The sequence below is a fragment of the Oncorhynchus keta genome, chromosome 18, assembly GCF_023373465.1.
Source record: "Oncorhynchus keta strain PuntledgeMale-10-30-2019 chromosome 18, Oket_V2, whole genome shotgun sequence".
NCBI lineage: Eukaryota > Metazoa > Chordata > Actinopteri > Salmoniformes > Salmonidae > Oncorhynchus > Oncorhynchus keta.
This window is the reverse complement of record NC_068438.1, coordinates 14,403,522-14,431,007: the sequence shown is the minus strand read 5'-3', so window position 1 is coordinate 14,431,007 and position 27,486 is coordinate 14,403,522. Positions and strand designations below refer to the sequence as shown.

The 27,486-nt window shown below is 48.1% G+C and overlaps 1 protein-coding gene across 16 annotated transcripts in view; it reads left to right on the top strand.

The window, feature by feature from the left end:
- Positions 1-27,486, top strand: part of LOC118371328 (histone-lysine N-methyltransferase MECOM) — a 211,859-nt gene that overhangs the window by 152,932 nt on the left and 31,441 nt on the right. For 15 of the 16 annotated variants that reach the window (XM_052467449.1, XM_052467448.1, XM_052467444.1 and 12 more), the window contains one exon: positions 24,704-24,838. In XM_052467449.1, the coding sequence (XP_052323409.1) occupies positions 24,704-24,838 (135 nt within the window). Of the gene's footprint in view, positions 1-22,174; positions 23,057-24,703; positions 24,839-27,486 lie in introns of those variants that run through there. The other variant, XM_052467457.1, reaches the window with a different exon arrangement.

The following is a 27,486-nucleotide window of genomic DNA, read 5'->3' as shown; positions in this document are numbered from 1 at the left end:
CAGAGAGGAGGAGAGATGGAGGGAGGAAGAAAAGAGAGAAAATCCTGAAACAATATTTGATGATGATTCACCATAGTTCACACCACTGAGGCGAGATATGGACTTAGTGACCTAGTCAAGGGAGAGCAGGTGTGACACTGTGCTGATATGGGGAGGGGGAGGGAGGGAGGGGAGGGAGGGAGGGAGGGAGGGAGGGAGGGAGGGAGGGAGGGAGGGAGGGAGGGAGGGAGGGAGGGAGAGAGAGAGAGAAATTCTTAATTTGTCTAATTGCATGGCTCAATGACATCCACAAAGTTGTTAGTTGTCAGACAAAACTCCCTCAGTTGTCACTATTGAGTTATTATTAAATTAAATTACTATTAAATTATTATTTCATTTAAAATCCCATTGTTAATAACGAAAGCAATTGACAAAAGATATCCCCACATATTCAAAGCTTCAGTGTGCTCAAGTTATCCATTAAAGCCCAGGATGAGAGGTGGAACAGAATGACCCATTTGGATTCGGCCAATTAGAATGTCCCTGAGGTGTATATCCCAGCCCTGGGGACCAATGGCAGAGAGTGATGTAGAGAGAGCCTGAGACAGACACACAGAGCCCTTCTGGGCCCCCAGAGGACTCATCATATTAACCCTCCCTATGTTGGCAGATAGATGGATGGAGCATATTTTACATGGAAAATACCCAGAGAGAGGGTGAAGAGAGAGAGAGAGGTTGAGAGAGATGGATGGATAAGGAAAGTTTGACATAGACAGATGTTTTGGGACCATGTTTTGAGTGGTACATGTTGAGTACCGAGGGAGAGGGGCAGTGAGATGGAGAGAACAGACAGAGGGAAGTGGAGAGACAGAGAGACATGAATATATTATGGAAAGTTCCAGAAAGAGAAACACTATTTGTCTTTCAAGTATAGAGGTAAGGTTTAAGGCAATGGATATGATGGATTCAGGGAAAAGCGAGGGTCTGTCTAACTGGTGGCAATGATGATGACTTCACTCCCTGGCAGCTGGCAGCAAAGTAGCATTTAAGCACTCCCCTTCATTCTTTTGTTAACTCTCTGCGTCAGATGCCATTGAAAGGGAGTGGAAGGGGAGAAACAGAGAGAGAGAGAGCGGGGGAGAGAGTGAGAGAAAAGACGGGAGAGAGCAAAAGGTGAGCGCTAGTGTGAAGGTGCAGAGCAGCGTGATGCGATCCGAGATAGCAGCTGAGTGAGCGCTGTGGGGTGGGGGGGGTAAAGCGCTCTCACTCCCTAATCGCCCAATGAGTCCATGAAATACGTTCTGGGGGGGTGATGGGCGGAAGGAGGGAGGGAAGTTGTGGTATTTTGAAATCTTTTGAGTTGCCTCACACCTGTAGGGTGTAGAAGGGTAGGACTTTCATTGACAGTGTGTAACCTTATCTCCTGCTTTGTGAGTCCCTCTTTTCTTCTGCGGTGGATATGAACAAATTGTTCATTGTTCAGGCAGCAGGGCTGAGTTGCTGAGGGTTTAGAGGAGAAAGGAAGCAGGGTAGTGGGCCTCTGCTCTGGCCTGGCAGTAGCCTGCCACAGAGATCAGGAGGGATTCCATGTGGAAGATTCTTTCCTTCTCACGGACACACCGTTAATGAAGTGTGCACCTTTTGTTAGATGGGCAGATGCGTTTACAAACACACACACACACAAGAGCGCATGCACGCACACACACACACACACACACACACACACACACACACACTGGGCTTGTTTTAACCATTCCCACCACAAGCTCTCATCGACTAATGCCTCAAGTGTTAGGCTGTGTGTGTGTGTGCATGAACATGTGATTAGACAATTCATTTGTAATATTCTGTGCGAATGTGTTTGTGAATGTATATAATATTTAGTATTGTTTGATAGTGGGTATTTATTCTATCATGTCTGTGTTTACAATGTTGTATCTGTATCTTACTGGCTCTGTTTGTAATATGGTGTCAGTTGTATTGTAGAATTGATTTGTGTGTGTTCTATTGTCCTGGGTCTTCCACTGGGTCAGTTCATGTCCATTTGGTGTTGTCTGTTTGCTCTCGACAAGTCCTTTTGGATGTAGCTCTATCTGTCTGTGTGTGATATCTGTGCCAGTTGTCAGCGCTCTCCTCCCCACCCCTCTCTCCTCTCCCCTCCCCTCCTTTACTCTCCTCTCCCCTCCCCTCCTTTACTCTCCTCTCTTCCACTCCAGTCCCTTCTCCTCTCCCCTCCTTTCCTATCCTATCTCCCCCTCCCTTCCCCTCTCCTCTCCTCCCCAGCCCTCTCTACTCCCCCTCCTTTCCTCTCCTCTCTTCCCCTCCCTTCCCCTCTCCTATCCTCCACAGCCCTCTCTACTCTCCCCTCCTTTCCTCTCCTCTCTTCCCCTCTCCTCCCCACCCCTCTCGCCTCTCCCCTCCTTCCCTCTCCTCTCTTCCCCTCCCCTCCCTTCCCCTCTCCTCCCCACCCCACCCCTCTCACCTCTCCCCTCCTTTCCTCTCTTCCCCTCCCTTCCCCTCTCCTCCCCACCCCTCTCACCTCTCCTCTCTTCCCCTCCCTTCCCCTCTCCTCCCCACCCCTCTCACCTCTCCCCTCCTTTCCTCTCCTCTCCTCTCTTCCCCTCCCTTCCCCTCTCCTCCCCACCCCTCTCGCCTCTCCCCTCCTTTCTTCTCCTCTCTTCCCCTCTCCTCCCCACCCCTCTCACCTCTCCCCTCCTTTCCTCTCTTCCCCTCCCTTCCCCTCTCCTATCCTCCACAGCCCTCTCTACTCTCCCCTCCTTTCCTCTCCTCTCTTCCCCTCTCCTCCCCACCCCTCTCGCCTCTCCCCTCCTTCCCTCTCCTCTCTTCCCCTCCCTTCCCCTCTCCTCCCCACCCCTCCCTTCCCCTCTCCTCCCCACCCCTCTCCTCGCAACCCCTCTCGCCTCTCCCCTCCTTTCCTCTCCTCTCCTCTCTTCCCCTCTCCTCCCCACCCCTCTCACCTCTCCCCTCCTTTCCTCTCCTCTCCTCCCTTCCCCTCTCCTCCCCACCCCTCTCTCCTCTCCCCTCCTTTCCTCTCCTTTCCTCTCCTCTCCCCTCTCCTCTCCTCCATTCCCCTCTCCTCCCCACCCCTCTCTCCTCTCCCCTCCTCTCCTCCCTTCCCTTCCCCTCTCCCCTCCTTTCCTCTCCTCTCCTCCCTTCCCCTCTCCTCCCCACCCCTCTCTCCTCTCCTCCCTTCCCCTCCCCACCCTCTCTCCTCTCCTCCCTTCCCCTCTCCTCCCCACCTCTCTCTCCTCTCTCCCCTCCTTCCCTCTCCTCTCCTCTCTTCCCCTCTCCTCTCCTCCCTTCCCCTCTCCTCCCCACCCCTCTCTCCTCTCCTCCCTTCCCCTCTCCTCCCCACCTCTCTCTCCTCTCCCCTCCTTCCCTCTCCTCTCTTCCCCTCCCTTCCCCTATCCTCCCCACCCCTCTCTCCTCTACCCTCCTTTCCTCTCCTCTCCTCTCTTCCCCTCTCCTCTCCTCCCTTCCCCTCTCCTCCCCACCCCTCTCTCCTCTCCTCCCTTCCCCTCTCCTCCCCCCCCCTCTCTCCTCTCCCCTCCTTTCCTCTCCTCTCCTCTCCTCCCTTCCCCTCTCCTCCCCCCCCCTCTCTCCTCTCCTCCCTTCCCCTCTCCTCCCCACCTCTCTCTCCTCTCCCCTCCTTCCCTCTCCTCTCTTCCCCTCCCTTCCCTTCTCCTCCCCACCCCTCTCTCCTCTCCCCTCCTTTCCTCTCCTCTCCTCTCTTCCCCTCCCTTCCCCGCTCCTCTTTCTCCCTCTCTCCTCTCCCGTCCTTTCCTCTCCTATCTTCTCTGTCATGCAGATGGGGGTAAATTAGCTGGTGAGAATATCAGAACAGACAGATTGCCATGTCACTGACGCGTCCTAATACAAAATACTTCTGCTTCCAATTATAGCCATGGAGTGATGATAAACTGTTGTGAGTGGCGGGACAATAGTACACAGTCAGGGCTGGCTGCTGGGCTGGGCTCCGACCCTGGTGGGGGGAGAGGAGAGGGGTGGGGTGGGATGGAGAGAGGGGGAAAGGAGTGGGGTGGGGAGGGGTGGGATGGGATGAAGAGAGGGGGAAAGGGGTGGGGAGGGGAGTGGAGTGGAGGACGGTCAAGCAGGAAAAAATGTGCTGTCCAGGGAAGAGTCCCACCACTGAATGAAAGAGAGAAAGAGGTTCTGTGGGGTGAGTGTAGATTGAGTGTATTTGATTGAGTGTATTTGATATTTTTATTCTCAGAGGATGTTGAACCATTGTCTGGGGCAGACAAAGGGGAGGGGAAACTACTGGGAAACTATACAGATTCTAGAGGAAACATTTACTGCTACCGTTGCTTCTCCAACTATAACAGCGTGACCCAAACATGCAGCGAGACAGTGATCCAGTTTGCTTTCTATGGACATGCACAGTCAGAGCACCTCCAAACCAAACCCCAGCCATGCCAGCGATTGAGAGAGAGGGAGTGTGTGTGTGTGTGTGTGTGTGTGTGTGTGTGTGTGTGTGTGTGTGTGTGTGTGTGTGTGTGTGTGTGTGTGTGTGTGTGTGTGTGTGTGCGCATGAGTGTGTGTGTGCGCGCGTGTGTGAGTGTGTGTGTGTGGTTTGGTTTGGTTTGGTTTATTAAGGTTAGGGTATATTTAGGGTTAAGGTTTAGGGTTAGGGGAAATATGATTTTGAAAGGGAATAATTTTGTGCATGCCCCACAAGGATAGTAAAACAAAGAAGATGTGTGTGTGTGTGTGTGTGTGTGTGTGTGTGTGTGTGTGTGTGTGTGTGTGTGTGTGTGTGTGTGTGTGTGTGTGTGTGTGTGTGTGTGTGTGTGTGTGTGTGGTTTGTGTTTGTGTTGTGTGTTTGTGTGTGGTTGTGTGTGTGTGTTAGGGTTGTGTGTTTAGTGTTGTGTGGTGTTGTGTGTGTGTGTGTGTGTGTTTGAAAGTGTGTAATTTTGTGTGTGTGTGTGTGTGTGTGTGTGTGTGTGTGTGTGTGTGTGTGTGTGTGTGTGTGTGTGTGTGTGTGTGTGTGTGTGTGTGTGTGTGTGTGTGTGTGTGTGTGTGTGTGTGTGTGTGTGTGTGTGTGTGTGTGTGTGTGTGTGTGTGTGTGTGTGTGTGTGTGTGTGTGTGTGTGTTGTGTGTGTCATCACAGCAGCCAAATAACAGGGCTGGCCCCGCCAGGGCCCCACTGTCAGCCCTGTGATCGATTGCCTCCGCTTCTGACTGCTCCCACAGATTGGTCAGTGGTGAAGAGAGGAGCAAATATACACCCTATAAAAAAAGACAGAGGGGTCATCCCATCCAACCCCATCGCAGCACTGACAGACGGAGAACAAGGGAGTGGGCGAGAGTGAGGTAATGATGGAGAGAGAGAGATAGAAGAAGGTAGTGCAGTGTAAAGAGGGGACCCGGCCCGTTGATTGCCAGTCTCTTTGATTCAGAAAGCAGACATGTTGCACTGTTTCATTTGACTTTGTAACGCGTTGAGACAACACTACATTTTAGTGATTGCAGCGCTACAGCTGTGGCCACAGGAATGTAGCCTATCCGTCCTCCTCTCTCTCGCGCTCCTTTCTCCTTTCTCTCTCCCTCTTTCGCTCCATATATGTGTCTTCCTACCCGTCTTTCTATTCCCCCCATTTGTTTCTCTTCTCTCTGTCTACCCTGGGGCGTTGAGTCTTCTCTCTGTCTACCCTGGGACGTTGAGTCTTCTCTCTGTCTACCCTGGGGTGTTGTCTTTGATCTGTCTACCCTGGGGGCTTGAGTCTTCTCTCTGTCTACCCTGAGGGCTTGAGTCTTCTCTATGTCTACCCTGGGGGCTTGAGTCTTCTCTCTGTCTACTCTGGGGCGTTGAGTCTTTGCTCTGTCTACCCTGAGGGCTTGAGTCTTCTCTCTGTCTACCCTGGGGGCTTGAGTCTTCTCTCTGTCTACCCCAAGGGCTTGAGTCTTCTCTCTGTCTACCCTGAGGGCTTGAGTCTTCTCTCTGTCTACCCTGGGGCGTTGAGTCTTCTCTCTGTCTACCCTGAGGGCTTGAGTCTTCTCTCTGTCTACCCAGGGGGCTTGAGTCTTCTCTCTATTTACCCTGGGGGCTTGAGTCTTCTCTATATTTACCATGTGGGCTTGAGTCTTCTCTCTATTTACCCTGGGGGCTTGAGTCTTCTCTCTATTTACCATGTGGGCTTGAGTTTTCTCTCTATTTACCATGTGGGCTTGAGTCTTCTCTCTATTTACCATGTGGGCTTGAGTCTTCTCTCTGTTTACCATGTGGGCTTGAGTCTTCTCTCTGTTTACCATGTGGGCTTGAGTCTTCTCTCTGTTTACCATGTGGGCTTGAGTCTTCTCTCTATTTACCATGTGGGCTTGAGTCTTCTCTCTGTTTACCATGTGGGCTTGAGTCTTCTCTCTGTTTACCATGGGGGCTTGAGTCTGGCAACTCTGGGAAATCTCTGATTAACACTGAGGCCTTGCTGCCAGGGGCCCTCTCTCTCTCTCTCTCTCTCTTTCCCCTCCCCCTCTCTCTCCCTCTCCCCCGCACTTTCTCTCACTCCTTTTTTCCTCTCTCTCTCGCCCTTTGTCTCCCTCCCCCCTCTCACCCCTCTCTCTCTCCATGTGTTCCTGGTATGAAGTTTGTTTAGCCTGGCCTGTCTAGGCCTCTAGGGGTCACTGTCCAGGGCTCACACACACAGACAGGTAGACAGACTCTCCCTTGTACCACACAGTGGTGATGACACATGGTGCCCTCCCTCCCCTCCTGTCCCCAGCCCTCCTTGTGTCGTCTCTGGCAGGTGAGGCTGTTTCGTCCACAAACAGGCCAGTGTTTAGTCCACAGGAGGGGATAGGAAGCCCACCGCTGGGCCTGATAAGGGATGAAGGGAAGACAGAGGCCACTCAGATACATACACACATGCACACAGTAACACACCCGAATACACACACACACACAAACACACATACACCAGCAAGCAAGTCCTCTGCCCTGAACGCTGTCGTACACAGGCCTGTAATCTTACACTTATACACAGTGGACCCACAGATCTCTTCCAATCCCTGCTATCGGTTTCTGTGAAACAGTCTAGATTGTCAGCCAATCAGCTGTCCTGAGGGACAGAGCTATGAGTTAGCGCTGTAGTTTATTTGGCAGAAGGCACGCACGCACACGCGCACGCACACACACGCACACACACACACACACACACACACACACACACACACACACACACACACACACACACACACACACACACACACACACACACACACACGGGCCTGTCTTATAGGCCTGTCTGACATAAGAGCCTATTGATGCCTCTCTCTCTCTGTGTCTCCATATAAGTCAAGCTGAGCTGACTGGGTGTACTTGACCCCTCACTCTTCTTCCCTCCCTCCCTCTCTCTCTCTCTCACCCTCCCTCCCTCCCTCCTTCCCTCCCTCTCTCAACTCTCTCCACTACTCTTTGCTTCTCCTCTCCTCTTATGTGTGTGGTCCAGCCACCTGTTTTATATAGCCTATAGTAATGGAACTGTTGGGATGCCAGTCCTGGACAGGATACCCTGCCAGTCCTACTAAGTGTGTGTGTGTGTGTGTGTGTGTGTGTGTGTGTGTGTGTGTGTGTGTGTGTGTGTGTGTGTGTGTGTGTGTGTGTGTGTGTGTGTGTGTGTGTGTGTGTGTGTGTGTGTGTGTGTTTGCGTGCGTGCGTGCATGCGTGCGTGCGTGCGTGCGTGCGTGTGTGTGTGTGTGTTTGTGTGTGTGTGCTCCTATCCAGGGGCTGCTGTCTGTATGTGTTTTCCTCTCCCTGGCCTGGCTGTCTGGTCCTATACTCCACCTGGCAGAGCAACAGGCTGCTACAGGCTGCTTCAGGCTGCTACATGCTCCAACAGGCTGCTACAGGCTCCAACAGGCTGCTACAGGCTGTTTCAGGCTGCTTCAGGCTGTTTCAGGCTGCTTCAGGCTGCTTCAGGCTGCTACAGGCTCCAACAGGCTGCTTCAGGCTGCTACAGGCTCCAACAGGCTGCTTCAGGCTGTTACAGGCTGCTACAGGGTCCAACAGGCTGCTTCAGGCTGTTACAGGCTGTTACAGGCTCCAACAGGCTGCTTCAGGCTGCTACAGGCTGCAACAGGCTGCTTCAGGCTGCTATAGGCTGCTTCAGGTTGCTTCAGGCTGTTACAGGCTGCTTCAGGCTGCTTCAGGCGGTTACAGGCTGCTACAGGGTCCAACAGGCTGCTTCAGGCTGTTACAGGCTGCTACAGGCTGCTTCAGGTTGTTACAGGCTGCTACAGGCTCCAACAGGCTGTTACAGACTGTTGGACAACAGACTGTTTCAGACTGCTACAGGGTCCAACAGGCTGCTACAGGCTGCTTCAGGCTGTTACAGGCTCCAACAGGCTGCTTCTGGCTGCTACAGGCTGCTACAGGGTCCAACAGGCTGCTACAGGCTGTTACAGGCTCCAACAGGCTGCTTCAGGCTGCTACAGGCTCCAACAGGCTGCTACAGGCTGTTACAGGCTCCAACAGGCTGCTTCAGGCTCCAACAGGCTGCTTCAAGCTGCTTCAGGCTGTTACAGGCTGCTTCGGGCTGTTACAGGCTGCTTCAGGCTGCTTCAGGCTCCAACAGGCTGCTTCGGGCTGTTACAGGCTGCTTCAGGCTGCTTCAGGCTGCTACAGGCTGTTACAGGCTGCTTCATGCTCCAACAGGTTGCTACAGGCTCCAACAGGTTGCTACAGGCTCCAACAGGTTGCTACAGGGTCCAACAGGCTGCTACAGACTGCTTCAGGCTGTTACAGGCTGCTACAGGCTGCTTCAGGCTGTTACAGGCTCCAACAGGCTGCTTCAGGGTCCAACAGGCTGCTTCAGGCTGTTACAGGCTGCAACAGGCTGCTACAGGCTCCAACAGGCTGCTTCAGGCTGCTACAGGCTGCTTCAGGCTGTTTCAGGCTGCTTCAGGCTGCTTCAGGCTGTTACAGGCTGCTTCAGGCAGGCTGCTTCAGGCTGTTACAGGCTGCAACAGGGTCAGGGCTGTTACAGGCTGCTCTACAGGCTGCTTCAGGTTGTTACAGGCTGCTTCAGGCTCCAGGCTGTTTCAGGCTGCTTCAGGCTGTTACAGGCTGTTCCAACACAGGCTGCTTCAGGCTGCTACAGGCTGCCAACAGGCTGCTTCAGGCTGCTACAGGCTCCAACAGGCTGCTTCAGGCTGTTACAGGCTGCTTCAGGCTGCTTCAGGCTGTTACAGGCTGCTTCAGGCTGCTTCAGGCTGCTTCAGGCTGTTACAGGCTCCAACAGGCTGCTTCAGGGTCCAACAGGCTGCTTCAGGCTGTTACAGGCTGTTACAGGCTCTAACAGGCTGCTTCAGGCTGCTACAGGCTGCAACAGGCTGCTTCAGGCTGCTATAGGCTGCTTCAGGTTGCTTCAGGCTGTTACAGGCTGCTTCAGGCTGCTTCAGGCGGTTACAGGCTGCTACAGGGTCCAACAACAGGCTGTTACAGGCTGCTACAGGCTGCTTCAGGTTGTTACAGGCTGCTACAGGCTCCAACAGGCTGTTACAGACTGTTTCAGGCTGCTTCAGGCTGTTACAGGCTGTTACAGGCTGCTTCAGGCTGCTACAGGCTCCAACAGGCTGCTTCAGGCTGCTACAGGCTCCAACAGGCTGCTTCAGGCTGTTACAGGCTGCTTCAGGCTGCTTCAGGCTGTTACAGGCTGCTTCAGGCTGCTACAGGCTGCTTCAGGCTGCTATAGGCTGCTTCAGGTTGCTTCAGGCTGTTACAGGCTGCTTCAGGCTGGCTGCTTCAGGCAGGCTGACTTAGGCTGCTACAGGCTAGGCTGCTTCAGGCTGCTTCAGGCTGTTACAGGCTGCTCAGGCTGCTACAGGCTGCTACAGGCTGCTCAGGCTGTTACAGGCTCCAACAGACTGCTTCAGGGCTGCTACAGGCTGCCACAGGCTGTTACAGGGGCTCCAACAGGCTGCTACAGGCTGCCACAGGCTGGCTGCTACAGGCTGCTTCAGGCTGTTACAGGCTGCTTCAGGCTGTTCAGGCTGTTACAGGCTGCTTCTGGCTGCTTCAGGCTGCAGGCTGCTACAGGGTCCAACAGGCTGCCACAGGCTGTTACAGGCTCCAACAGGCTGCTTCAGGCTGCTACAGGGTCCAACAGGCTGCTACAGGCTGTTACAGGCTGCCAACAGGCTGCTTCAGGCTGCTACAGGCTGCTTTACAGGCTCCAACAGGCTGCTTCAGGCTGCTTCAGGCTGCTACAGGCTGTTACAGGCTGCTTCAGGCTCCAGGCTGCTTCAGGCTCCAACAGGCTGCTTCAGGCTGCTTCAGGATGTTACAGGCTGGCTGCTACAGGCTGCTTCAGGCTGTTACAGGCTCCAACAGGCTGCTTCTGGCTGCTACAGGCTGCTACAGGGTCCAACAGGCTGCCACAGGCTGTTACAGGCTCCAACAGGCTGCTTCAGGCTGCTACAGGGTCCAACAGGCTGCTACAGGCTGTTACAGGCTCCAACAGGCTGCTTCAGGCTCCAACAGGCTGCTTCAGGCTCCAACAGGCTGCTTCAGGCTGCTTCAGGATGTTACAGGCTGCTTCAGGCTGCTTCAGGCTGTTACAGGCTGCTACAGGCTGCTTCAGGCTGTTACAGGCTCCAACAGGCTGCTTCAAGCTCCAACAGGCTGCTTCAGGCTCCAACAGGCTGCTTCAAGCTGCTTCAGGCTGCTTCAGGCTGCTACAGGCTGCTTCAGGCTGCTACAGGCTGTTACAGGCTGCTACAGGCTGCTTCAGGCTGTTACAGGCTCCAACAGGCTGCTTCAAGCTGCTTCAGGCTGTTACAGGCTGCTTCAGGCTCCAACAGGCTGCTTCAGGCTGCTATAGGCTGTTAGAGGCTGCTACAGGCTGCTTCAGACTGCTACAGGCTGTTAGAGGCTGCTTCAGGCTTCTTCAGGCTCCAACAGGTTGCTACAGGCTCCAACAGGTTGCTACAGGCTCCAACAGGTTGCTACAGGCTCCAACAGGTTTCTACAGGCTCCAACATGTTGCTACAGGCTGCTACAGGCCTGCTCCAATGGCAAAGGGATTGTTGACGTTTCGACTCCAAGGCCTTTATCAACACAACTCTCCCCTCTTTGGCTGAGGTGTACAGCTGAAACTACCAACACATGTTGTCCAGCGACATGGTTGTCCAGTGTTCCTCCAAAGAAGGGATACTAGATCCTGGCACAGGGAGAGGAGTGTGGTCTGGTTCATTCTCTTAGCCTGGTCCCAGATCTGTTTGTGCTGTGGTGTGACAATGACCTTAGGACTTGGCAAGGCAGCTGAAACAGATCTGGGACCAGACTAAGTGGCCTCTCTCTCCTGTTTAAGTTGCTTATTGGTTCAGTACCCTATAAGCTGTCACACTGGCCAAACTATGTTAGAACAAGCACAACAAAAATAGTTTTCAATAGATGAGGTTAGGTTTGTTGTACAACCCCAGTCTTCAAGTGACTTGTTCTCATTTTGACTATATTTGACTCAGATGTGTGTGTTTTGTGTGTATGCGTGTCTCTAAACATGGATTAGCAACTATGGTGTCTATATGTGGGTCTGTGCCACACATGTGTATTGTGTTTGTGTCAGGAGTCCTAACAGAGCTCATTAGACAGGATAACAGTCAGGTCTCACCACTGTAACGAGGGAGATGTTGTCACCCAACAGGGGAAATGGAAAGGACTGTGTGAGGGTGACTGAGGACAAGCAAAGAATCTGACTCTTGAGTGTGTGAAACTAGCTGCACACACACACACACACATGCACACATACACACTATCCCAACCAGACAGAACCCCACCTGCAGTTGCAGTCTCTCTCCCTAAGCTGTCCCAAATAAAGAGTAGCATTGATAGAACCTCCTGAGTCTCCTGGTGAGACAAAGGGAAACATGGGAGACATTACCAGGGAGACTGACTGAGGTAGCGGACATAGTGGGAATTCAGTCCTATTCCCAAACAACCAGTGTCCCTGTCACCTCCCATTACAGCTGGTCACTTCATACGCAAAACCGTCACAAGGGAAACTAACACAGACGGGCAGGGCCGAGCGGAGCGCTGTGCGATGGAGGGAGGGATGGAATGCAGATGATATAGGTGGAGTGGGGGGGGTATTTTGCTAAATAGGGCGGGGTGATGGGGAGAATATTGGACTACAACATCATGTGGTCTGATGGTTTAAAACAAACGCCCGTGGTCCAGTTTGAAAACCTGGGGCCTCTTCCTGTGCTGTGTTGGTCCCACTGTATGAGACTAGGGGGTTGTTGTGCACTCCACATCCAGTAGAGCAGTCTCCAGTAGTGTACTTTTAAAGGGAGGGGGTGAAGGTAGTTAAGTTCAAGCAGCCGCTCAGATGGGCCCTGCTCTGGACTTCAAACACCCACATTAGAACCAACACTCGCACACAGGATATTGCAGTGTATGGATGGTGAGAGAGAGAGGACGCTTTGTACCGGGCCCATTAGAGCCTAAACCGATACTAATGAAGCCGTTTCCTGTACAAACGGAGTGACTCGGGGGAGGAAACTGCCTCTGCTTTTAATAAGGCTCCCCTCCAGTCCCAGTTAAGATGCTGGGATTTGGTATTGGGTCGTTCTTTCACACTGGTTACCAGAGGAACCCCTCGGAAAAGTTAATTACGCATGATTAATGGAGCGGTTTCCCTCCAATGATATCTGTGACAGCACAAAGCTGTCGCAAGGCTTGTCAGAGAGAATTTGAGCTGAATAAGTATTTATGTGATCGTATGTGATGGGCCTCCTCTCACCAGCACCGGCCCTCATCAATCAAGACCTAGATGCTCACAGTACTGGGAAATTGGTCTATCAGCGCGGCTGGGCTCCCTATACCCTCCCTCTCCATCCACCTCCCTTCCTCCCCATTCAATCAGGCCCGGGGCTACAATGCTTCTTTAGCTCTTACTTCTGACCAACACAGGGGTCACAAGGGCAGAAGGGGGGGGCAGAGCTGAGCCCATCCATTACGGCTCTTGTTTCTCTCAGTGGCAGCCGGACGACGGGATTCTATTAGGAGCCCCCGCCTATTCAGCACCAAGATTACACTAGGGTCCTCCACAGCTTCATCCACCCTCCCCCAAGCCAGCCTTGGTCCCCCCACCCGCGCCCATTCCTACCCACCCTGGGGGGCTCTGCCGCCTCAACTCCCTCCCCTCCTCCCCCCTCAGTGTTTTACACCTCACAGTCAGGTTTTTTTTTTCCTCTGGCCAAGATGACAATAAACAGCAAGAGAGAGAGAGAGAGAGAGAGAGAGAGAGAGAGAGAGAGAGAGAGAGAGAGAGAGAGAGAGAGAGAGAGAGAGAGAGAGAGAGAGAGAGAGAGAGAGAGAGAGAGAGAGAGAGAGAGAGAGAGAGAGAGAGAGAGAGACCTGGCCTCTGGCTGGGGACTGAGAGGAGACACTCTGACCTGTGGTTTAGTGCTGTTGGCTGGGTGTGGATGGGTGTAAACTCTGCACTGTCGGCCCGGGTAACGGGATGGCTTTGAAGTACCACCATGTATACACACAGTCCTCCCCATCCCATCAGTATCCCCTTAACCTCTCTCACACACACATACACACACACTCTCTCTCTTTCGTAAACAGATGTGGAGAGCTTGAGCACCTGGCTAGAAACATTGGGGCCATCTCGGTCTAGAATGTACACAATCCTAGTTACATCATCAATACGAGCCGGCCTAGATTGCATCATAAACACGGGCGATGGAAGATCAAACCGCCACTCCTCCTGTGTTTAAGAAGCTCGTTTGTCTCCCTAGGTTGAAGAGACTCTTCATTTACTTAATATGTGTTAGCTCTTGAGCGCCGCAAGAGTGAATACTGTTAGGGTCAAGACCCCCGGGTGAATGGATGGGGGTCTTCCTGTCAACGTGAGAGAGAGAGACAGTGCGCCTGTCAAACAAACAGAAATTGAATACGTCGCCTTTTATCAGAATATTCAGTGTGTAAATAGTCCCTCGCTCTAGATTATGACTAACCACACTTTTTGTAAACACCAAGAGTGAACACATTTGTCATGGATAGAGAGCTGAGGGTGTGAGGAAGGTGGAATTTTCTACTCCTCTCAGGGCCAAAGGAGGCTCTACTTGTTCTGTCTGGAGGACAGGGGCAGGGAGGAGAGGAAGGGAGGAGATGAGAGGAGAGTGTGAATGTGCATGCGTGTGGAGAGGAGGCAAGGAAAGAAGAGGGGGGAGACTGGGTGGGGCGCGGTAGTACTTTAAGCTGGGTGGCAGGGTAGCCTAGTGGTTAGAGCGTTGTAGTCGTAACCGGAAGGTTGCAAGATCGAATCCCCGAGGTAAAAATCTGTTGTTCTGCCCCTGAACAAGGCAGTTCACCCAGTGTTCCTACCCTGTCATTGAAAATAAGAATATGTTCTTAACTGACTTGCCTAGTTAAAACAAAAAACTCTCTCTTGGTGGTTTGAGGCCTGCTGGCAGTGACTGGACGGGTTCACGGGATCGGAATGCTTCTACAGGGGCGGCGTAATCAGGACCAACTTCCTCTAATTGAGAAACGATGTTGCCTCGCTCCCTGGGTCTTTTGTTTCAGTTGGGCCACGCTGACAGCATGGAGGAAGCTGCCGTCTGACAGCTACGGGACATGTTGAGTGTGTGTAAAAACAGTGTGTGTTTGTGCGTGTAACGTATAGTAACTATATGTGTACTGTATGTTTGTTCTGATCCAACTCTTCACATGCAAACAGAGCGATTTGAAGGGGAAATTAAACACTAAGTAACTCATACCCTCCCGATGCTAGTCTCTCTCAGTGCAGTCTGACACACCATTAACCTCTGTCTTTAACTGTTCAACTAACCCTTAGGGCCATAACGGTACTGTATCCAGAAAGCCCACCTGGTTGTTACTCATCTGTTCCTGCATAAGCAAACGCCTCCATTGTGGCTTTCATTATGAGTATATCAGAGAAAGAGTACTGACCTAGGATCAGGTCTCCGTTGTCCGTATATTTTTCATTATGATCTAAAAATCTAAACTGATCCTAGCTCAGCACTCCTACTGGGCCTGGGACTTTTGTCTTTGTTAAATGTTGTGTGACAACGGAATTTTCAGAGGTGCCTTCCAGATAAAGAAGTGAATTGCGAGCGAGGGGGAGAGAGGTCGGGTATGATGATGATATGGGTGGGTGTCATGCTCCTTCAGTTTTGGCGGGAGGGGAGAGAGGGATGGAGGGATGGTCTGGTCATAGTTCAGCAGTCCTCCATCACTGCAGGCCCCAGATCCACCATCGATCCCCGGCACACCCCGCCAGCAGACACCACCTGTGATTGATCCCCAAATCAGTCCCTCACAAACCAGCGCCGTAAAAACCATAACAACCCATCATAAAAGCTGATCTATCTCTCCCCGGCCCCAGCCTCCGGTTCCAATATTAACCCAAAAGTGTATGACACCAGAATGATTGGTCTGGAATTGAATAAACCTTGAGTATTGATGCACCATGTCTGATGACTCAATCAAGTCGGACTGCAGCAATGTGCCATGGTGTGATTGCATTGTCTCAGGGTTGAGGGTAGACCTGCATGCCCACACGTCACACAAACCTTTTGACTGTTGGGGAGGAGATGGGAGCCTAGTGCATAGTTTATCAAATCTTTCTCAGATTCCCAGGATATTTGTGTGGCCTGCAGTGAAATCGGATGTTTTGGAGAATGCCTTACTCTGTGCGTGAATTCCAACTGGAAGCTGTGTCTTAGCCACATATAATGAGAGTGTTGGATCTGAATGGCAGAAGCACGGCGGAGCAGCACCATGTGCCCTATATTCAGCACTAAGAGCTGGGTTAAATATAATCCTGGCCTAATTTATGGGCCTCTTTGATGCTACTGGAAGTCAGGGAAGCATTAAATAGGAGTTGTCCCATGGAAGAGGGTTAGTGAGTTTGTTAGCTTTTCCTGACGTTTTTTTTGTGTGTGTGTGTTAAGTTGGTGTTGGGTGCAGATGCAATTTCCTCTGGACTCTAATGAGGAAGTATTAAGTACATGACTATGTCTTACAATATAGGCAAGTGCTCACCCACAAAAATTACTTTTGTTTTGGGTATTGTTATGGAGGCAGAATGTGTTGGTTTCTGAGATTCTTGGAAAGTCCTAGAGGATTAAATGATTGTTTTTGGTATGTTCTGTAATTAAAAGGTGTGCACAGATCTAACACGGAAAAATAAAACGCTTAAAATGCGTCAATTCATGGAAAGCCTTGTTTGGAAAGGCATGCCTGAAAGCCATCAACCCGCTCATGTCTACGCTTTGGTGACATGGTTATGTCTGAACATTTGCGTCTCCATCAGGGTAAAACTGGTCATTAACAAGTTTACCTTTCTGAAATGGCTTCACTCTTACCTAGACACTGACGAGGGGGAGTTTTTAGGGTGGGGTGGATGGAGTGGAATGGGGTTGGAGAGAAGGTTGTTTGCGTGTCCTGCTTCATCAGGCATTATATGTTACGGCTATTTCACATATCCCGGAAACATTAAATATTAGCCTTTCAATTGGTCACGGTGTATGAAAAGCACGCAGTCGCTGTCTCAAGTGACCTCCCACTTCAAACGTGGCCGGACAGCTCAATAAATGTAATTAATGTGCGACACCCGCTCCTCTGATCTGAAGTGTTGTGTTGTATTCCATCTTTCCTTACATAAAGGGGCTCTTTTAAAGATGATATCTACGAGCGTTTAAAAAACAATTTGTTCACCCTGCAGCGTCCAACAACATGCTCTAATTACCGGGGGTGAGGCGGGATTGGCTGGCTTGCTGGCCAGGCTGGTTTTACTTTCCAGCTCTCCGTCGCGGAATTTATGTTTTCAAAAGGTTACCTTTGACTCCGGTGCGACTGTATCGCACCCCGTGGTCCACCTACACATACAGAGTTGCCTGTGTGTTGAGGCGCTGCGGGGGAAGCGTCTGTGTGATTACCGCAGCCGGTTGGACCTCTCTGCCTCAGTAACACCCCCCCCCACCCCAACCCCGCGACAGTGCATTCCTCCAGCAGCTCTTTGGAGTAGGTGCACACGCCGGGAAGCTCCAAAAATCAGCTGCGTGTATGTTTTCAAGTACTCGCCACACTCTCTGATTTGTACATTTACCTCCTCCTCCCACTCCTTCTACAGTGTGAATAGTAGCCTACATTGTACCTCTGGCCAGTGGTCATGTTTGGCCAATGCCTTGTTTTAACGCTCCAGTCACGTCTAGTCATTCCTGCTGTCAATGCAATTTACTTCATTTTAGCTACAGGAGACGTATCTCATTCACACGCAGAGTCCCTTGAAGATTCGGATCTCACTGGAATAGGAATCAAACGGAATTGAACCGTCAATGTGCGGCAAAGATACTTTCCCGCACACTTTAAAAACACTTTTATGCATACTTTATTCACTTCCATAGATCTGAGTTCATGCATCACATAGCCTATATCTGACAATATTGTCATATCAAAATAATGCTTAACTGTGAGGTTGGACATTCCTCATAGTAGCCTGTTTCTACTTCGTTTTTTCTAACATCTCACAGCTATATTTTTCCTGTCATCATAGTTCTGTTTCTCTCCCACTGCTTCTCGGAAAGCGCCTGCATCTTGTAGGGGTGGAACCTGTCCTGCACAACGCGGCAGAATAGAGTTGTCACGGGAGTGGGGGGGCGCTAAAACAGAGCAGACTGTGTCAAAATGATGGGGTACTAATTCGGAAAACACGCAGGGCCCAGTCATCAAAGGCCGAAGAATGTATAGGAAATCATCCCTCTCCCGGAATGCCTGGCTGACCCCGGCAAATGAAAATAATCCAAAGTAATTAGAAGTGAGCTGGTCTGGTCTTGAGAGCCCCGGGCAGGAGGGTAAACATGGCGGGCGCGCTGGGTCGCTTGGAGGGGCCGGGCTGAGCCAGGGGGCCGCTGACCTTGTCCACATAAAGCTGTGATTTATGAAGTGCAGGGCACAGCAGCGGGGCTTCTGTCTTCTCCCGGAGAACCAAATTACCGAGGTGGAGATTAACACGCGCTCACAACGGGTCTACTTCTCGACCAAGGAAATGTTTTATTTACGTTTTTCCCATTTCATTTCCTCTGCTCTCCTTTAATGGTAATTTGTCTGTGAGGAGACTCCCCTAAAACAGGAACTTTTTGGACGGGTGATGGGTGGGGGTGTTCAGTTTGAGTAGCCATATGCAAAAATGTGGCTTCAAATCTCAAAAGTATATCAATAGTATGGATTATGCAGTGTTCATTTTACTCACCTGGATATGTTCACCGATAGTCAATTGCATTTGTTATGTTTTTCTCTCGGTTAGGCTACGTTATAGACATTAGAACACATATGTTCACCGATAGTAAATTGCATTTGTTATGTTTTTCTCTCGGTTAGGCTACGTTATAGACATTAGAACACATATGTTCACCGATAGTAAATTGCATTTGTAATGTTTTTCTCTCGGTTAGGCTACGTTATAGACATTAGAACACATATGTTCACCGATAGTCAATTGCATTTGTTATGTTTTTCTCTCGGTTAGGCTACGTTATAGACATTAGAACACATATGTTCACCGATAGTAAATTGCATTTGTAATGTTTTTCTCTCGGTTAGGCTACGTTATAGACATTAGAACACATATGTTTATGTATATTCAGCATAACATTCTGATAAATCCTAAAATGACACACCATGACACGGGTGTTGCAACAAAAGTTATATCACCCCTAAATTCGTTTCAGTTTTTAAATTAGTTTTTGCCACTTGATTGCATTGCCCCACATTTATCCAAAATAAATTGTCTTGGGGGGGCCGCCTGTAGAGACTCATGATGTAGGCTTAATGCAGCTTTTCGCCTGTGTCAATGGGAGGTCTGGAGGAACTATTTCATGTGGATTTGGCTGCAATATTTTCTTTTTCTTCTCTTCCCCCCTCTTCTGGAGGTTGTGCTGGAATACACCCTATACATGGTGTTTCCATTAGAGGGACTCTGCAGCCTGGCTCATTGCGGTGGAGTAGCTCACTCACGGAGTCAGTTTGCACCTACCTGGCCCAGGAATCCCACCGCGGGGCTCGTGGTGCCATAATGCTCTGACTTATACACAAGCTGAGTGTAGATAAATAAGTCAAACAAACGAAGCCCTTTTAAACCAGATACACGCTAATGCATTTGTAAGTCTCGCCATAGATTGTCAAGGTGATTTAAGTCAAAAACTGTAACTAGGCCACTCAGGAACATTCAATGTCATTTAGGTAAGCACCTCCAGTCTATATTTGGCCTTGTGTTTTAGGTTATTGTCCTGCTGACAGGTGCATTTGCCTCCCAGTGTCTGTTGGAATGCAGACTGAACCAGGTTTTCCTGTAGGATTTTGCCTGCTAGCGCTATTCTGTTGATTTGTTTACCCTAAACTCCCTAGTCCTTGCTGATGACAAACATACCCATAACATGATGCAGCCACCACCATGCCTGAAAATATGAAGAGTGGTATTACAATGTTTTTGATCCATCCACAGTTTTCTCCTATCACAGCCATTAAACATCTACCAATTGGTGCCCTTCTTTGCGAGGCATTGGAAAACCTCCCTGGTCTTTGTAGTTGAATCTGTGTTTGAAATTCAATGCTTGACTGAGGGACCTTACAGATAATTGTATGTGTGGGGTACAGAGAGGAGTCATTCAAAAATAATTTTAAACACTATTATTGAACGCAGAGTGAGTCCATGCAACTTATTATGTGACTTAGTAAGCACAGTTTTATTCCTGAACTTATTTAGGCTTGCCATAACAAAGGGGTTGAATACTTATTTACTAATTTCAGCTTTTCATTTGTAATTAATTTGTAAAAATGTCTAAAAACGTAATTCCACTTTGACATTATGGGCTATCGTATGTAGGTCAGTGACACACAATATCAATTTAATATATTTTAAATTCAGGCTGTAACACAAGAACACGTGGAATAAGTCAAGGGGTGTGAATACGTTCCGAAGGCACTGTAAATAGCCCATTGATATCCTGTGAAACTCAAGCATAAATATTTTTGTTGAACCAAAGTAGTAGCCTCAAGTTTCCCCCTGATTTCCATAAGCCTATATTGCAATATAAATTGGGAAATGCTGTGAAAATGTGGTAATTGATTTTTTTATTCACAGTTGTCCAATACTTAAACTGAGAGCATTTCCCCAAGTAATTGAGTTGCTAAAACAAACAACTAATACAAACAAATAAGCATGAAATCCTTTGAGAAATTTCACAGTACTTTTAAGTCGATGTACAAAAACATTATCCGGATGCTGCAGATGTGAAGTGCCACCCAAATCAAAATGAAACGGTAAGTGGAGTAAAATAGGAGAAATAAAGAAAAAAGCCTCGAGCAGGCTTGTTTAGCTTGTAATATGTTAATAAACAGCTATTACACACTTTATGTGCTATAATCATAATAACAAAGGCTTGGGGTTTCTTCTGGTCAAGCCGAACTATTTAATATACTTACCGTAATAGAATGGAGTAGCCTATATGGCGAGTTTCTCAAATAAACAGAAATTTTAAGCTATGTTTTAAATCATTATACATGGGGCTTTAACAAATGAACAAGTATTTTAAAATTCACTTCCACTGCTTGTCTTATTGTGGATCCAAGAAATGTATTGTAGGTCGTTCAGGTGATTATATATTCAGGCCCATGCAACTGAATCTTTCATGTCCCCCTAGCAATTTAACGCCTTAATGTAGACGATGTTGTGTGCTGCAATTCTGCGGACGATAAAGCAATGACCCCCATCTCAATAACTCAGCGTCTCCGCGCTTGACTGATGCGCTTTTCTCGGGAGATATAGGCACACGGGCTGGGAACTTCGTTCAGTATGGAAGGCTTACAGCTCGAATTTAGGCTATCCATGAATCTAAACCCTATTAAATTCTCCACCAAAGAAAACACCTATCAAAATTACTCAGCTTGGCATTAAAGAACGTATTGAAAGGCAACTAAAACCTTGTAAAAGTTTGTTCAGTTGAGAACGCCATCTCCTGACTCGGGAGAGAAATACAGGCTGGGATACCGTTGGCGGCCTCTGGTCCAATCTACATTTACCCCAATTTACCCTGGTCAGTCGGACCTGCTAGTGATACCACACAACCCTTGTTTATCCACAAACGTTTCCTCCCTTTCAGACAGAGCTCTGGTCTCTATCAGAATCCTCGATCAGACCCGGAGAGGCCCGGCCAATCACTTTTCCAGATTACTTGTATTTAATACACAATGGATCATAAAACAAATCCCTCATCCTGACAGGAAGAAAATAAAACAGCTCATAGCTCGAGCTTTCCCAATTTATGGCTAAATTAAAAAGGCTTCCAACAATGGACAAGTCAAGGAAAGGCAGGAAATCAATGAGCTGCGGACCGGGGGCTCTTTTGGGTTCTCAAGCAGCGCGGACTATGGGAATCTCTGGCGAGGTCCACCTTATTTACACATGATTTTTCCTGTCCTTCCTGCACATTTGCTCTGCAATTTCATCAAACAATGGGAATTATCTGGGATAGAAGGTCAATGTCACAGATAGCGGCCACTGAGACATATTAATCATCATCTCTTCACATCCACCGCCGCTCACCCTCTCCCAGAATATTATAAACTCCTGTTCAGGCTCGCCCTGCATAACCAAGCAGGCTAAACGCCTACTTTTGTATGATTCTAAGAGTTCGTTTTTTTATGGATTTGATTATCCAAAAGAGTTTAGAGTTGGACATAAAAGTTAAGAAAGGAGAGTGAAAATGGGCAATACAATAACATCAGCCTTTAAACATTTTTTATTAACAAACAAACAACAAAAGCTGAAAAAAAATCACATTTTGTGAATGTTGGCCTGCAGTATATGCAAGCTGTTAACATGAATTGTAGATAAAATTTAGAAGATGAATGTTTTAAAAGCTATACATTGTATCGGCATGTTTAGAAATGCAGGATGATGGCAAGTTGGTCACATGCGTCCTATGCCCCTCAAGAGTGGCGAGGGCGAGACAGACCATCCGGATGCATGCCTTGTCTGTCTCGTAAAGCAGATCTCCAAGCAAACAGGGAAAGCCTCACTTAGGCCTAACAATAAAAGTTGTTGTTTTCACTTGGACTATTAGTGAGGTCTTATTTGATTGATACAATGCTTTTTACATTTCATTAAGTATTCTATGAATAACACACTTATTTTTTAAATGTACAATATTCTTAGAAGAGAGTCTTTAAGCTAATAATAGCATGTTGTGCCTTATCTGGGCTAGGAGTGAGCCGCAAACCCACCCCTCATTGCTCAGGCACAAACGAGTGAAATGCGGAAGAAATGTGTAATTATTCGGTGGTTTCATCAAAGGCAAATTGGGCTGGTGTATGTAGTCAATACCATAGAAGCCCATCCCGACCTCTCTCTGACCTCGCCTCTCCACCGGTCCCCTGTCACTTTAAAATGTACTGCGGGAGCGTCGCTCAACTTCCGACTGCGGACAGGCAAGATAGCCCGCTTTGCATTGCTCTCTATGGATGGACGAGCAAGATCCTCTTTAAGAGACAGTCCGTGAAACAGAAACACACACCACACAGTACGGGACGCGCAAGTAGGTGGGCGATCTTTCCGTCTCACTATCACGCGCCGGGGGGAAGAGAGAAAGGAAAAGTTGAATTTTCGCTCGCTCCGCCGCACTGACACCTGGGAACAGTGGAGGTTCAGAATGAGAGGAGCGGACGAGACCGGATCGCGCTGACGGGCTCAACTTGGACCAAGTTAATGTGCCTAGGGATTATGCCGGTGTCTACATGACAATAAGTGTGTGAGAGAGAAGAGAAAACGTCTTGCGGGACGGAGAAAGGGAAAATCCACTGTAAAATCCCATGGCGTTTTCAAGAACACAGGACATTACACATATGGAGCAAAACTAAAAGAGCGATACATTTTCCATTTTTTTGTGGTTATTTCCAAAACAAGACATTGCAGTTTTAATCAAACGTTTTTTTCCCTTTATTTCTGCACACCCCGTATTTGCAGATATTTTATCGTTGCACCAAGGGTGCAAAGGATTTACCACGGTAAGCAGCGGTCTATTTGTTTACCTTTTTATTACCAAACGAACATTCTTACGAGTCCTTTCTCAGTGATACAATTATGGTTATAATTAATCGTATGATCTCTCAAAATAGATTAATTGTCAAAACTATTGACAAGTATTTTTACAGGGTGAGTCAATACGTTTTCATCAGACACGTGTAACGTATTTTAGGCTACACAAACATCGATTGGTGTCCATAATTGATTTTCAGTTATGGATCACAACAATATGTCTTGCTTCTGCACGTAACTCTTATCACAAATTATTATTTCGTTTTTATTGATTAAAAATACTAATTTGTGTTTAAATTATAGGCAATAAGTAAGATGTCATTTTGCATTGTCTTGCCAAATGTAATTAATAATGCAATGTGTATTTAACAAATAAAAACATATTCTGTCTAATATTGACACGTGTGTTTATCCAAATGTCAAGGTAGGCCAGAGCATTAGGCTATTTTGTCTGACGTTTTCTGTATGTTATCAATTGTTTCGACTGCTGTCCTGGGTGAAATACACAGTGTCCCTTTCACGCGATTTCTATCTCTCTTTAATTCGTTTAAAAATATATATTTTGGAATAATTATCAGGCCTATCATTTATCTATTCCTCATGTCTAAGTAGAATTACGTTTTATTGTATGCATTAGCCTGCCTTGGTCATATGATAATATTGTTAATTTACTGATTATGATAGGGTAGTTAATTAGGCCTACATAGCTGATGATAAAGTATAAGTTAGGGAATTCTTTATAAAACGTGTTGTTTATTTTGTGGGAATGGTGTGCATTAAACGTTATTTGAATGCTGCTGCCCACTGGGGTTAATGTGCGTTGGCCCTTGCACTCCTAAAGATTAGGCGCTATTGTCCAATATCACCTCTTCATCAACCCTCTGAGAGACTTTTCAATCAACTTCACCTTTATAATAATATTACGTTTTATTTGAAAAGAAAACAAGGTGATATCAGAAATTGGGGAATAGAGTAAATGTTTCTACAAGTGTTGATACAAATATAAATATGTAATAATAATTTCATTACACTGTTTTTTTGTTTCGACAAAATACCAACACTGATATTGGAGTTGCTTTTTGTGTTTTTATGTATTCAGCACGACTCAGTATTTCCTTTTTTAGGTCGCTTAATAATAATGTCAGCATTGTTATGAAACCTGTTGCACCTAGTGAAAATGTTCGTTTTTATTACCATGTTCATGGAATAGTTTGTAATGTTCAGCTATAAAGAAATACATTTGTTTTGATGTCTTAAAAACATTGTTGGTGTCTTAAAAACAAGTAATTGAAAGACCTTTCAGTTGTGCTCATTCAGCATGGTGATATTCTGTCATGCATTTCACTGCTGTGTGTGTATGAGTTTGTGTGGGCTTTTTCGTTTGATTGCGTGAGAGAGAGCAGGACCCAGTTCAAGGTGTGTGTGAGTGTGTGTGTGTGTGTGTGTGTGTGCATGTGTGTGTGCATGTGTGTGTAATACTGCAGCTTCACAACAGTGTGGCTTTGCTTTCTCGGTGGGAGGTATGTGGTTCATCCATGTGGACACAGTAACCTGTGCAGAATCAGATAGAGATCAAAGTGTTAACCCCCCCTCCCCCTCTCTCTACCTCTCTCCAGATCTTGGACGGGTCGGGCCATGTAAAGTTCTGTGTGGATGCCAGCGAGCCTGATATCGGGAGCTGGCTGAAGCACATCCAGTTTGCCCCCACGGCCCTCCAGCACAACCTGACGCCGTGCCAGATAGATGATCAGGTATGTGAAGAGGAGACCGCCCTCCTGCCTGCCACAGGGCCTCAGTGAACCCCCATGTCCTGCCTGCCTGCTTGTTGTTGTGTTAGAAGGTGTTATTGTGATCTAGTTCAGATAGCCCCTGTGCGGCCCACCCTGCGTTCAGTATCAGCCCCCCTCTCCTCTCACACACACACACACACACACACACACACACACACACACACACACACACACACACACACACACACACACACACACACACACACACACACACACACACACACACACACACACCCTGTCTCTGTGTTTTGTTTCTGTGTAATTGTGTCTTGGCTTCGGCGTGTCGAGGACCACAGGGCCAGATCACACACACGGCTGCCGTGCTGATAGTCACAGACACTTCACACACGCTTGCACTGTAAACCTCCAGATATGTGTGGAGCCCCATGGCTCTTTCTCTCCTCACCTGGGAGAGACAGGACAGGATGGCCTACCTCCTACCTGACACATAGGGGCATTTTCAATTCACTCATTCAATGGTTAAATAGTATTTTATGGACTCGGACTACACACACACACACACACACACACACACACACACACACACACACACACACACACACACACACACACACACACACACACACACACACACACACACACACACACACACACACACACACACACACACACACACACACACACACACACACACACACACACACACACACACACACACACAGATAGATAGATAGTAAGGGAGACTTTATTTGACATGTTAAGTGCATTCCATGTCTTGATGGAAGATACATAGATAGAAGAGTTTGCATCACTTTTCATTAATTCTTCATAAATAGTTTATAGATACTTGCATATGTTGCAGATAAGGAATCTGTTTCAAATGTAATATTAATGAGTGGATGTAATTTGTATCTAGGAACATTGTCATCATGATTGTACTTATCATCAGCATTATTATAGCGTCACTATGCAAATGGTTATTTCATTCTCCAAGTAGTTATTTAATTCTCCAAATGATTTAGATACAGTTTATTTTGAGAGGAAGGCAACTTCAGATTTTTATTTCCAACTGTAGTATAATGAATCTTAATTGTCACTATATTCCCTGCGTATGCCCCCTATATAAAGCATGACACAATCAATCCCAGTAGTGCACTATATAGGGAATAGGGTGCCATATGAGGCATAATCGATGTGATGCAGTGTTTAACGTAGCCTTCTGGCCCTCTCTCTGAGGTGTGACTGACTGTCATCACTGTGGTTCTGCTCGGGTGGCTGTCTAAGCCTGGCCGGGGTCATGGACAAGGCTGTGATGAGATTATTGTTAGGTACCACACACTGTCACAACACAGTCTTCACGTCTTCCGGACACCCCTCATGTTTTTCATAACACACAGTAACGTCTCACAAAGCCTGTCTAGGCGTAAATTGCATGTGTAAGGTTGGATGTCTCTCGACAACTACTGTGATTATTATTATTTGACCATGCTGGTCATTTATGAACATTTGACCATCTTGGCTATGTTCTGTTATAATCTCCACCTGGCACAGCCAGAAGAGGACTGGCCACCCCTCATAGCCTGGCTCCTCTCTAGGTTTCTTCCTAGGTTTTGGCCTTTCTAGGGAGTTTTTCCTAGCCACCGTGCTTCTACACCTGCATTGCTTGCTGTTTGGGGTTTTAGGCTGGGTTTCTGTACAGCACTTTGAGATATCAGCTGATGTACGAAGGGCTATATAAATACATTTGATTTGATATCTGGAAGGTCCGTCAGTTATGTCTGTTTCTATCAGAGTATGAACGTGTGTGTGTGTCTGTGTATATGTGTGTGCCTCTATGCGTGCTCTGTTTAGGATCGGGCCCTTTATCAGAACTATGTGAATGTTCATTGCGCTTCTGATGGCTCCCCGTGCTCCTCATCCTAAAGCTGGAAGTGAGAAATGTAATGTCCCTTACCTGCTTCCAATAGGTTTTACAGCTGCTGAGAAGTGCTGACTGTAAAGCCTGCCTGAAACCACATATTACACCCTCTTACACAATCAGTCCCACATTGTGGACTAACCTGGCTTCAATCCTCTTATTTCTGACCTAGTCCTGTTTATAATAAAACTTTATGTCCAACCTCAAGAGGGTGAGGAAAGTAAAGGAGTGGAAGAGGGGAGTGGAGGAAGGGAGGAGAGAGAAGAAAGAGAGCGAGAGGAACAGTCAGGGGTTCCTACTCGTGTGTGTGTGTGTGTGTGTGTGTGTGTGTGTGTGTGTGTGTGTGTGTGTGTGTGTGTGTGTGTGTGTGTGTGTGTGTGTGTGTGTGTGTGTGTGTGTGTGTGTGTGTGTGTGTGTGTGTGTGTGTTCGGCGTAGAGAATAGCAAGGCTTGCGTAGTGCTGCAGCAGTATGGCGTGTGTGATCATGTCTTAGCTGTAGGGTTTAAGAGCTGGTCAGAGTTAGCTAAGTATGAACATGTGTAGCATGATATTTTAAACAGTGTTATTACCGATAACACTAACTATTCATCAACGCTCTGCAATGCAGCCGGTGACTATTGGGTCTCATACAAAAAAAGGACCTGAGATCAATAATCTGGGAGTGAAAACTGTTTTTTAGCACTACAACTTCTCTCTGGTTAGATTCACTTGTGTTCATCACTGAGCATTG